This window comes from Lycium barbarum, chromosome 2 (assembly GCF_019175385.1).
Source record: "Lycium barbarum isolate Lr01 chromosome 2, ASM1917538v2, whole genome shotgun sequence".
Taxonomy (NCBI): domain Eukaryota; kingdom Viridiplantae; phylum Streptophyta; class Magnoliopsida; order Solanales; family Solanaceae; genus Lycium; species Lycium barbarum.
This window is the reverse complement of record NC_083338.1, coordinates 122559334-122572929: the sequence shown is the minus strand read 5'-3', so window position 1 is coordinate 122572929 and position 13596 is coordinate 122559334. Positions and strand designations below refer to the sequence as shown.

General features: G+C 33.8%; 1 protein-coding gene across 1 annotated transcript; it reads right to left on the bottom strand.

The window, feature by feature from the left end:
* Positions 1–1304: 1304 nt before the first annotated feature.
* LOC132627002 (F-box protein 7) lies at positions 1305–9642 on the bottom strand. The gene is made up of 11 exons (XM_060342048.1): positions 9509–9642; positions 7825–7911; positions 7528–7640; positions 6821–6937; positions 6636–6732; positions 5580–5653; positions 3873–3926; positions 3671–3772; positions 3432–3490; positions 2268–2478; positions 1305–1546 (listed from the first exon to the last, which is right to left on the bottom strand). Exons 1-11 carry the CDS (start codon positions 9516–9518, stop codon positions 1487–1489), a joined length of 984 nt encoding a protein of 327 aa, XP_060198031.1. The 5' UTR covers positions 9519–9642; the 3' UTR covers positions 1305–1486.
* Positions 9643–13596: the final 3954 nt, after the last annotated feature.

Here is a 13596-nt window from a genome sequence, read left to right as displayed (position 1 = left end):
GAATTTCTATATTTTGTGAGTTATGTGCAAATCAGACTTGCGAATGTGGCTATGACCCCTTCGTGTACTTTTACCGTCATTATAATTCGAAATAGACCTTAATGAACATGCCTTTACAGTCCGAATAAGGGATGCAGCTCTTGCACCATCTGCTGGAATATAAGTCTATCCTAAAGTTCTCAAAGTAATGTATGAAGCTCTTGGTGCATCAGTTGATTCATAGACCAAGTCCCTATGAATTAGTAAGAAGTTATACCTGACTTTTATACCAAAGAAGGGTCCTACTAAGAGGGCTTTATATGCTGAAAAGGTTTGAAATTAACAACTTTTGTACCTTACCAATTTTTAATAAAAAGGTTGAAAGTCACCATCTATTCAACTAGATGTGTCTTAATACATAGATGGTTATAATCATGTAGGAAAAGAGAACATCTAATAATTGGGGTGTGTGCTGACCATCATCTCTAGAAAATTAGCAGAACCTATAAAAAATACAAAAGTATGGGAACACAGAGTCTGTAACATCACAAAAGGGACAGCTAAAGAAAGTTCAGATGGAACATTCATCTCTTTATCCTGCTGCAGTGATCAAGTGTTCTCGTCAGTTTTAAAAGTCAGAATCAAGTCAAGACCACTAACGTTGTGATCTCATAGTGGTAGACTTGAACTTTTCTCCCTGCTATTTCAATATCAAGTGTTTTAACAAGACTTCACAGTCAGAATTAAGTAAAAACCATTTATGTTTGGTCTCAATAATAGGTTATTCGAACCTAGCTACCTGCTATTTTGTTTACTATCCCCGTATCACCACCATATGTTTATAGACTAACATAGTCTGCTTATTATACTTTTATGTTTTGCCAATTCTAGTTCTAGCTAGAGAAATAAGGATATAGCTGTCCAAGGGTAAGAGGAACAACAGAAGAAAATCAGCAGTAGCAGCTCTACAAATACAGTAGAAATAGCAACAAAACTCAATAGCAGGTCTACTCTCACCAATGTAAAGTAAAGACGCGTCCGCGAGTCTTTCTGGTGTCCCCACATTTTCAATGCCGTGAATGTTAAAATTTGGAAACAGTAGATACTTCATTCAAATCTAGAGAGAAACAGAAGAAATATTATAACCAATGATCTCACTTATCCGCGAACCAAGAGATCCCTATGTAGTTACCACACTGGGGAATCAAGTGACATGAGCTGCTCAAACCATCCACTTTTTGTGGAGCTTCACATTTAAAAAAGGTAATACTATGCCACTTCCCATTTCCGCAAAAGCAATACTTAAACAGGTTCCAACCTGAACATATTCAAACTGCCATATATTATACAAACAGAGACAATACTACACTTGTCTTTTATCGCTCGATAGAAACCTGCTCGCAACAAATTAATAACTTTTCAATTATAGATGTCAAAAATAAAAGAGATGCAAACAACAGCAGTATTACATATTCACAGCCAATGGATTGTCTATCAGTTCCAGTTCTTAACCAGGAACATAATAATCCATCTTTTCCACAGGGAGGTTCAGAACTGAAGTTTCCACCTATATACAGGAAAAAGGATAAGAAGCAAAGTGTTAGTGTTCAATCATATGTGCATGTGATAGAAATGCTAAATATCTGGAATCTCTATCAAACAGAAAAATTTAGAAGTTGATTCCAGCGTAATCACACGATAGAAGATGTTAAATACGGATCGTTTATCAAGGATGAAAGCATGAAACAATTAAAACTAATTCTAGTGAATGGAAAATAAAGTAATGGTTTGGTGCTCATGGTTCATAGCATCGAATAGAGCTAAAATCATCAAGATTGTAAACAACAAACATAATGATGAAAATCGCGAGACATTGTAGGCAAGCCAGGAGGAGATATCCTAATTAGATAGGACACTCAGTAGCGACTCAATGCATCTATATGTAGCACAGCTGATTTGGATATTTGAATAATGAAGAAACCAAATATTCTTGTATCTTCCGATAGAATTAATATGCCAAGTGACTCAGCCAATTTTTCTTTTACTTATTTGGTATAAGACCTATACCAGCTGTTGAAGATTATACATAAATATAGTGCAAGCTTCAAATAGAAGAAACTATTTTTTTCAACCAGAAGACACCACATCACATTCAATCATAAAAAGAAATTTGCCACCTATTAAAATTGGCTCATTAGACATACTAATTGTTAGAGGTGAAATTGGATTTTCGTTTTTGTTTGACGTAAAAAGGGACTCCTTTGCACAAATGTGAATGATAAACTCACCTCCTCAAATGGAATAAAGACAAAAGGTGTTAGACCCCTCTTATGTGAGATTGCTGGAACATCTGGATTATGTGTTTCATCCTCTCCCCACCTCTCGACAACCCCAAGAACGTCTTCCTCGGGGCCATTAACCTCATTATCATTCACACCACTTGTAAGCAGTGCAAGTAGATCCATTCTGTTATTGGCACCTTGGATTGTACCCCTCAACCTAATCGAAAAGTGATGTCATACATAAATTATACAAGGTAGAATATAGAGATTATACCAAATAGAGAAACCAGCATTATAGGTTCGTGAAGATTCTACATAATTTTCACTCTACACCACAAACTTCAGGTTTATCATATAATTCAAACTTCACATATTTATCAGGTAAATATAATTTAAACTTTACATGTAATGTAGTGATTGGAGTGACAAAATAAATTACTATACATAATTTTCACTCTACACCACAAACTTCAGGTTTATCATATAATTCAAACTTCACATATTTATCAGGTAAATATAATTTAAACTTTACATGTAATGTAGTGATTGGAGTGACAAAATAAATTACTATAACTGATATATATATATATATATATATATATGAAACGCAAATGTCATCTGCAAGTGAAAAATAGCAGAATGTTCACAGAAGTTTGGAAGCTTTTAAGACTACTCCATGAAAATCTCGCAGGTATTAATTGTTCATTTAATCTACAAGAGAAATTCCAGCAACTAGCAACCACAAAATCCGCACATTACATTTAGAAACCTGCTAAGATGGTTCATCGCAAGGATGAAAATTAGCCAGCATTGCTTGCACCAAGGAATAAGGTGGGAACTGTCATAAGTGTTCACATTTAGTCAAAATGCACAACTTAACTTCTAGAGTTAATAGGATCTGAAAAGATAGCCTGCTGCTTCCGAATTTGAGTTTAAAGATCCTCAACTTTACACTTGGCATCAATATATAGCTTGAGTTTGCAAGCTTACAGATGGTCATTTTTATTATTCTTTTGCTTAAAAGCTAGTTTCGCTTAGAGAAAAGTTTAAGAACTAATATGGTGACTTTGAAAGGGCCAGAGAAGAAGCACCCAAACTTTCAATGATTTAGTTTACGATAGCTCAGCATAAGAACTCAAAATACAAATAAATTGTCCTGTCATAAAGTACCTTAAACGGAATCTCAACACAGTTGGACGCGCTCCAGGGTACAAAAGAGCAGCTTCAACCTGCAAATGAGAGAGCAGTGAGCTGTCTGTTCAAAATTATCTTCACATAAATCAACAACACGCCAAATGCATTACCAACTTAACCAAGGAGGAATGAACCACTATTTAGATTTGACTGTATATAACCAACTTGCTGCCAAAATCAAATTGAGTTACATGCGAAGATTAGATTTGACTTACTTTATCCTCTGATAGAGTGTAATTCCCCTTAAACACACAATCAGCTCTTGAGGCACGGAAGTTCAGGTATTTTGCGACATCTTTGACTTTTTGTGATGAATTCTAGTTAAAAAAAACCCACAAAAGTTATAAACCAGGTATAGCAAGAACGTGAAAAGACCTTCTAGTATGTCACAAGAGCTGAACAACCACTGATTAATACCTTATAAAGGAATCTGCCTGATGGATAAAATCTCATATAGCGATAGTAACACACCTACAATCAAAGAATTGTGATGTTATTAAATGCCATGGACGACTAAATGCTATAGGATGCAAAGTGAAAAAAAGAAAGCAATGGGAGGAAACTAAACACACTCGAAGAGGTAAATTCTGCTTAGAATCCAAAGATGGATTTATCAGATGAAGGAAACATCCTCAAGCAGAACAAATCTATTTGAAGTAGCCCATAACTTTCAGCTTTCTGGAGTTCCAGGCAGAACAAGTCGGTCTACTTATAGTAGCCCACAACTATGATTGTATTAGGAATTATTCAGTGTTTGGCATTCTATGCTTTAGAGTTTTCAGTTATCAATTATCTTCAGTTTTTAGTATGAGCTTTCAGTTTCAAATGTATTCGGGCTACCTGTGCATTTCATGTTCTATTTAAATCTTGTCCCACCACTCAGTAGGCTTACTAAGTATTGCGACGTGTGCTCAGCTCGCTCAGGCCTGCTTATTGTTTTTGGTGCAGAGACAGGCACAACTGAGTTTGGTACCACCAGCTAGATCTTGCACCCTCTTCAACATCTCCCGCTCGTCTTTCGGTGGGAGCTTCTATATGTTTTACAAGTCTTTCCTTTATTAGAGGTATGTCCCGTAGACCTATGTAGCACTTATGTTGTCTAGATGGCTCATCACTAGTTTCAGACTTAGCCAGTTTGCAGTGTGGTTGGGATACGTGGACTGTTGTTTTACACTTTACAGTTGAGACTTATATTCAGATATTTCAGTGTTATGCAGTATGTTTGATTATGATTGCCAGTTTACAGTTGTGAGTTTAGTGGTTTGCTTGACAGGAGTAGTTAGTGGGGTGCCGATCATTCATCCCTAAATTTGGGTCTTGACATTTGGTTGGATATAAAGAACATTGTGGCACAAGATATTACTAGGAAGGTGGGAAATGGAGAAAGGGTCTCTCATTTGATGGCGTTCTAAGTAGAGAACCCTTACTATTCACATCTATACCTCACCTTCCATTGTATATGTGAAGCTTCGCTTGGTGAGCACACTCGCATCTTCCACCTTGGTGAAAAATTCAATCCACAGAAGTAGCATTCTTCTACACCCACCAACCCACCCACCCCAAAATAAAAATAAAAAAGTAGATCAAGAAAGAAAAGGGTAGTTGTAGAGGAAAATGATCTGCCATTTAGTGATGCAAGTTCTTTTTTTCCATTTGATGTAAATACTTTTCTGGACAAAAAAATCTTCAATAACTTACAACAAGCACCACTGATCAGAAATTGATTCCCTCAAAGATAAAATCTCCCAGACATAGTCAACCCATACCAAAGCACCTTTCCTTTTTCTCTCTCTTCCTTCTGGGGTTGAGGGTACAGCAATGGCTCAACTGATCATAAACCTTTACGAGAAATAAGAAACAATAATTTACCAAGCTCCTAGCTCTGATGAACTAGGAACCTCTCTATCCTAAGAAAAAGAGGAAGTTGTAGTTGTCTAATTTGTCAACTTTTCTAAACTTTCTTCCTTCATGAAATTTACTAGGCAAAAGATGAATTAGTGTAATGGACAATTTGCTTTCTCCTACAAGCATCATCCAGTATTCACCAGCACTAGCTCATCTCTCAACATACAATCAAGAACTGTGTGACAAGTTTAACTACGGGGAGAACAAGAATAAACATACAATATGAACTGGATTAGTGATCTTCCACTCAGCTACTCCTGCACGAATATATGTGTTTCGACTGACATAAATACCTGTGAAAAAAATTAAAAAGTCAAGACCGCTTACTACCTTCAAAATTTTCAACTTAGACTTATAGATATAAATAAACCAAATTTTTTACAGGCTATAACAGAAACATACTGATAGGAAAAAAATTGTTCTCTTGCTCAGATGGGATAAGTAAATTTAAGACGAATACCTTGGTATGTGGTACACCACTTTATGTCGTATATTGTTCATAGAGAAATTTATTTTGGAAAATACAGTCGCTACATCCCTACCACTACACTATACCCAGATTTAAGACACTTCATCAAACACTTTATTCCAGCTTTTCCCAAATACTGAATGCTCTATAGTAAAATTCTAATTATGCTACTAGGAGCAACCAGAATTTCCAAAATGGTGAATCAGCAACTCTTAACTCTTGTTTTCGATTGTTCAGCAACTCGTAACTCTTACCATTATTCTTTAGTAGAAAGCTATGTCGAAATGATTATCAAAAAATACTGTTTTTCAGAAACACATACAAATAGGTACCACAATTTCTCTTACACGTGATGCACCATTTAGGCGTAGGTCTTGAAAACATGAGGTTCCTCCAGAATACATAAACGACTCGTATTAATCCAGCGACCAGTTACCAAATAACAGATCTGATTTAAGGATAATCCAAAATTCAGCTTTAGAATAACGAATAATCTGAGAATTTTACAATACGTGGTCGCCAGTCTTTTTTAAAAGTAACAATCAGACGTTAAAGTATCAGCATACTAGTGTCTTGAGAAAAGTATCCATTTCATTTGTCACCAAAATCAAGAATCAGGATTCATAAAATTGCAGCGCCCCCATGAAAGAAAAAATATAGCCAACCATCCCTATACATCCTCAAGCTGCTCTCCCTCACAAAATAATAATTTTCCTAAAGTATTTTACAATTAATAAGGAACTTCTTGTCATAGAAACAGGTGTAACTATAGTATATTTCGAAGTAATTGTGCAACTATATCTTACCGTCTGTGCGAATCCTTGGTCTTAAAAGCCACATTTTTCTCCATGAACCACCATACTTTAACTGAAGGACCTTATAGTTTTCTACCACTCCGGCAATCTTCAAAGAAAGAGGCACAATTTCTAATGATCAGTAATCAGTCTTACTAGTTGTTCTATTAAACAACCAGATCCAGTAACGATGGTACCTGCCAAGCCTTTAGGCATGCATTGCGCCAAAATACAGGGTTCCGAATTGTATACCTCCACTTTCGACAAACACAAGCTGCCCTACCCATGGCATATGGAGTCATTCTTGAGAAGATCTGCATAACATCAATCATATCTTAGTAAGTTGCCAACTTCATCGCCTTAGCTATAGAGATCGGAAGGGAAGACTAAAAAGCCAATTTTTCAATCTACAAACGGCTTAGTTTTTTCTCAAGCAGACATCAGCACTTTATATTTGATTGCCTTTAGTTCTCCACATATGTAACCTCACCCCACCCCCTAGAAGGGAAACAACAAGAACTTTGGAGGGAGAGGAGGGGGGCTGAAGGTTAATTAGTTAAGCTTCCATGAAAACCTGTTAACCAGCCATAAAAAGAATCAAACGAAAAGGTCACCGTTATGCTTGGCTGTAAAGCTTGACTCGGGTACTACAATGAGATGATAGAGTCCAACATGCCTAGTCTCCAATAAAGAAAGAGATGACATCCAAATTTTCTACTAAAGAAAATACCTCTCATACCTCTGATACCTAATAATTAATTTAGCAAAATCAGCTCTGTTATAAGTCTTATCAATATGCTTCAGCTTCCCAGCGTAACAAAGCATTTCCAGCACTTACCAAATATTTACATGCCGATAAGAAGATTACAAGAGTAAAAATTAATCGATATCCAGAAAGGCATACCTCAAAAAGCAGTTCATCAGGTAGTACCCGGTGTATCAATGCAGGATCAACAAACTGCTTGCTACTAGCACTTCCAAAAGGAGCGACAGGTCTAACATTAATCCCATACAAATCTGAAAGAGAAAAGCAAGGTGAGTTGAAATTAGTGCGTTCCACACAAATTCATCATCAAAAACCAAATGTCAATAAAAAGAATCCAAGAAATGATTAAATTTTATACAGCTAGGAGCAAGGAATTTTGTAACAAATAGGAATGAGGTACTTAAAGTAAACAATGACAAACTGCTAAGAAAATACCAAGCCATGGCCTTTGAGGTACAATGAACCGAGAAGCCCTCAACCGTGCAGCAGTTTCAAGTTCCACAGCAAGTTCCACTGTGTAATCTGCAAGATATGAGCCATTTTCAATGACTAATAACCAAAACTACAAGAACATGACAACACCAAAAAGGACAATTTTCTAGTTGTGTAATTAACCCAAGAAGTTGGTATAACAAAATTTCCGAAAGCTGATCAACCCTCAGGTGACAAGACTAAACAGATTTACTCATGAAACCAGTAAACTGAGGCAAAAAAACGAAAACATAGAGATTGAAAAAAAACCTACAGTTTCTCCATAATTTTGAAACAAATACTTCCACTACTCAAAGAACTTAAAAATATTAGTAAGATAAGGCTAAAAAAAACTAAGGAAAATTATTGCAAGATTGGGTTAGTCACATAAAATCACTCCTGAATCAATGATATCAACTTCTCAAATGAGCAATGAGTAGAGAGCAGAAAGATTTATCAAAATGCTGACCGGCAAAAATATACATGAGTCTGCTCTTTTATTTATAATAGATTTGAACATAAACAGACCTCAATTTTTTTCTTATAACAGTAGTATCAGACCCCTTCGCACCTCAACTAATCCACTGGATACATACTAATCACCTAGTGTTTTGGGGGATTTTAACCGTGTCTACCATGGTCTATTTCAGCCCCCATTGAGGACAACACAATACACTATATGATACATCAAAAGCTGAAAAGAATATAAAAATAAGCAACACAAATATTTAAAACAATTGCTTAACTGTTTTGTTACTTTTCCCAGCAATTAACACCCTTTTTTTGATAACTTGAAACACCAGAAAAATCCAACTAAAAATTTGAACTTCACTATCATACAACTGAGTTTCTCAATCACAAACAACCATACATTCACAGTCGGCCTGTATTAAATTGTTTTTAATGGGAAATGGGGGACAATCAAATTACTATAAAAACTAAACAAAGTTCAGATTTAAACCCCAACAATATAATAATAAATTCTTTAATTATACTTTCCTCATTTTGGTTTTAAAAATTCAGACTTCCATTGAGTAAATCCACTAAAACTGATCATTTTGATAAAGTAATAGCAACACTTTTCAAGTTCAAGTTAAATTCATACCTTTCCAACTTTAAGAATTCTTATCAATTGAGTAAGAGGGTGTTTGGATTGGCTTTTTAAAATTAGCTTATAAGCTAAAAAACCATACCCAACTTTTTCCTTTTGGCTTATTTCGTACCCACTCCATTAAGTGTGTTACTTTCCTTTTTGTCCAAAAAAGGGCGTATCTTTCTATGTTTAATAAGTTTTGATAAGTTTTAGACCACAAGATGTAAAGAACTATACACATTTCTAATTTAAGATCATAAGATTCACAAATCTCCCTTTATTTCGTAAACTCTATGACCAGTCAAACTAAGACATTTAAATTGAGACGGAGGGGGTACTTTTTTGCACTTTTTATCTTTTTCAAATGGCACAAAAAGTAGAAAAGAGCTTAAAATAAGCCAATCCAAACACCCTATAAATAACCCAAAATCCAAGGAAGAGTTTAACCAGAGAAATTGAATTTACAAAAACCCAAATGGTAAACACCAATTCTAGAACACAATAATTATGAAATTGAGAAAAAAGGTAACATTTTTGGAGAATGTCATAGCTTACCTGAAGACATTTTTCTTGATTTTGAATGTGGTGTATGAGGAAAATACAAGATTTTGTTTGTGTTCCTCCACAATTTGGATATACATGGAAATTGAAGGAAGAAATGAGAAGGGGAAAATCTTAGAGTAAATGAATTTTACCAATTTATATTTAGGCGTTTACCCAAACATCGACTAAACTGTTGTTTCTCTTTGCCGGGTCACAATCCTCTTTTCTCTGCCGGGTCACAATCCTCTTTTCTCTTTGGATAATTAGGATTTTTGGTCCCTAAATTATATTTTTATTTTTATTTTGGTCATTGTGACATCTGGCGAAGCATTTTTTACCTTCAATTAATGACATATGTACTTTTAGTAGGCGTTTGGCCGTGAAAATTAAATATTTTTCATTTTATTTGGAATTTTGAAGTTGGAATTATGTTTGGTTATAGTTTTTGTAAGGAATATTTGATTGTTTGAATGTAATATTTGATTGTTTGAATGTGTAGAAAGTGAAAACAATATTTTTGGTGTTTTTCAAATTTTAAATACAACTTCAAGCTGTATTTGGAATTTTCATGGCCAAATATTAATTTTCAAATAAAGTGAAATAATTTTCAGGAAAAAAGTGAAAAATTCTCATGGCCAAGAAGTATATTGTATTTGAACTACTTTTAGAATTATATTACCATCAAATATGAAGTAACAGTACAAGCTTTACATAATATATTGGGTAATTAGGTGGAGAAACGAGATAATTATGCTAAATTTGTGAATATTCAGAAGCAAGGGAATCAAAAATGTACATTTCTATTAATTGAAGATTAAATATGCTTATTCAAATATTATATAGCAGTTGATGGACCAAAAGGGTTATTAACCCTTTCTTTTTTTATGCCGGGTTGCTGCACTTCTGATCATTAGTTTTTTTGTTTTTCTTTTTTTGGGTTCTTTTATATGGAGTGTAGTATTTTTCATGCAAAATCTGAGAGGTGTGGTATTATTCAATGATAACAATTTTCCTTTCCTTGTCACATGCAAGGAAATATCGTCAAAGGCCTATAGAAAATATAAGAAATAAAAATTGGGAGGATAATTAGTATAGAGGATTAACCATTGCTATAATTGATGCGCCCACTTTTAAATTTTATATTAGGGAAAAGGTGTAAATATACTTCTCGACTTTGTAATTTTTAGAACAAATATACTTCTCGTTAAAAAAATGGTGCATATGTACCCCTACGGTTACACAAATAATGCAAATATACTTTTTTCGCTGACAGATTTTTTTTAAAAAAAAAAATCAATTAGCTTGTTTTTTAATTAAAACAATACCACATAGCTTTAAAAAGAAAAATTCTACCCACTTTTTAGTAGACTTATTTTTTTAAAGCCACGTGACAATTTTTTTATGATTCGGGTCTGATTTGTTTAAAAAATAGGTGGATTTATTTTTTCTTAAAAGCACGGATATATTTTTTATTAAAACCAACCAGACAACCCGCTAAAGAAAATTATATGTGGCTTTAATAAAATAAGTCTACTAAAAAAATGGGTAGAATATTTTTTTAAAAGTCACGTGACACTTTTTAAATTATAAAATAAGCTAAATAATTTTAAAAAAAATTGTCAGCGAAAAGGGTATATATGCACCACTTTTTTAACAAGGGATATATATGCTCTAAATCGCAAAGTTGAGAGGTATATTTACACCTTTGCCCTTTATATTATGATATTTGATTGAATAGAAATTTTAAGAAATTAATTTGATCTATATATTATATGTAGCGGAAGAGAAAATTATAAGACAATGGTTGAAAAGTTAAATTGATTAAAAAATATAATCGAATATAATTTTTTTAAAAGTTATGAAATTTGTTTAGAATAATATTATTAACGAAACAATATAAGATAATTTCAGAACGTTTTTTTCATTAATCATTTAGAGTTGTTTCTATTTTGGTGGTTCGCTCGACGGAGTAGTTAAATGTCAATCACTGTTAGAACAAATTGGATAATGACACGCTCGTTAAGTTCAACTTAGAAACTCTCTTTATCAAAACCAAGAAAAATGCAATATAAGCTTGAGGAATAATGAAAAGTGACATTGATTATTTATAGTCCAAAATATTTCCACATAATCGAGATGGTAGTAACATATTCCATAATTTGGTATGATGGCAACAGAAAATAGGGCACCGATCTTCGTAATTGGCCAAAATCATAGATGGACTCCTGAACTTCTCTTGATTTTCCATCTAGACCCCCTAACTGAAACGTTGATCATCTGAACTTCCGAACATAAGATAAAATTTGCCATTTGAACCCCTCGTGCCAGCTGGGCACACGCATGAAGCTCACTTGCTGTGACATGAAAAAATAGACCAGTGACATGGAGCCATGTCATGTTACCTGTTTTTTTTTTAAAAAAAATAAGCCATGTCAACAAAAACAATTAATTTTAACAAAAACTCTATTTTAAAATCTATTTAAATAATTAAAAAATTTGAAAAACCCAACCAATCCTCTCCGATAGCCCATCTTGCCACCACCATTGCCGCCGCCGCTTTCTTTTTTTAAATTTTTAATCATTAAAAATTAATTTTAACAAAAACTCTATTTTAAAATCTATTTAAATAATTAAAAAAAATTGAAAAACCCAACCCATCCTCTCCGATAGCCCACTTCACCGCCGCCACTGCCCCCGCCGCCGCCGCTTCAAAATCTATTTAAATAGCGTTTTTGTTAAAATTAATTTTTAATGATTAAAAATTTTAAAAAAGAAAGCAGCGATGGCGGCGGAGGAGGCGTCGGCGGCAGAGGAGGCAGCGACGGCAGTGGCGGCGGTGAAGTGGGCTATCGGAGAGGATGGGTTGGGTTGTTCAATTTTTTTTAATTATTTAAATAGATTTTAAAATAGAGTTTTTGTTAAAATTAATTTTTAATGATTAAAAAAGAAAAATAAATTGGTCTCTCACGCTCTATTTAAAGCAGTGAGCTTCACGCGTGTGCCAGCTGGCACGAGGGGGTTCAAATGGCACAGTTTATCTTATGTTCGGGGGTTCAGATGGTCAACGTTTCAGTTGGGGGGTCTAGATGAAAAATCAGGACAAGTTCAGGGGTCCATCTATGACTTTGGCCTTTTTAAATTTTCAATTAATTTCGTACAAGTACTATAACAACATTGTTAATATATTGATTTGAAAAATTCTATTTACGAAAAAGAAATATTAGAAAACTCAAACTGTTCATTGCAAATTTTTATGTATATAAGAGAGAGAGTGTGTGTAATATTTACTACTCCTAATTAATTAACATATCAACCATAAAAAAATTCCGAAGAAAACAAAGACAAATAATAATTCATGTTTTGTAAATGCTTATTAAGAATAAATTCTGCTCCCCCCCACCCCCTGCTGCGGCCCCTGTGACCTTTACCAGTTGAACAATAATATTCTTTCACTTTTTGAATGAGAATGATAATCCCCCATTTTCCTATAAACTTTAAATATGAATAAAAAAAACAATATTGCTGCCATTAATTACCTACTTATCCTAAAGCGTCTAACGGTGAAACAATGATATCTGACAATAGCATAAGAACTACAAAGATTAAATTGATATAACATGCACTATTATATTTATGTTTGCTAGGCACTGTTATATACGGTGAAACAATATGTTTATATTTTCCCCCTTAATGTATTGAATTTCTTTGTGAATGTCACACCACCATTCATGTTTATGTTCTGAGATGAACATTAAATAACATAACAAAGTTTGTTCATCATCATTTTTAGTTTATCTTGTAATCAAGTTGTTATCACGTTTCATTAATTCCGGCAGAAGTTTTAGGATAAGTAATTAATGTCATATACTATGTTTATTGAATTGAACCTTTAAGTAAAAGAAAAAAAAATTATCAATATTTTTCTTGTAGTATAAAATTCTAAAACCCACCGGAAAATATTGTTCAAAGAGTTATCGTTTTCATTCAAAGGTGGAGTTATATTGCTTCCCAATCATTAAAGATTAAGGGCTAAGTGAAATTTTACTCGTTCTTCTTTCTCTATTTTGAAAGCTTACATAGAAATCTTACTTACTCTAGAA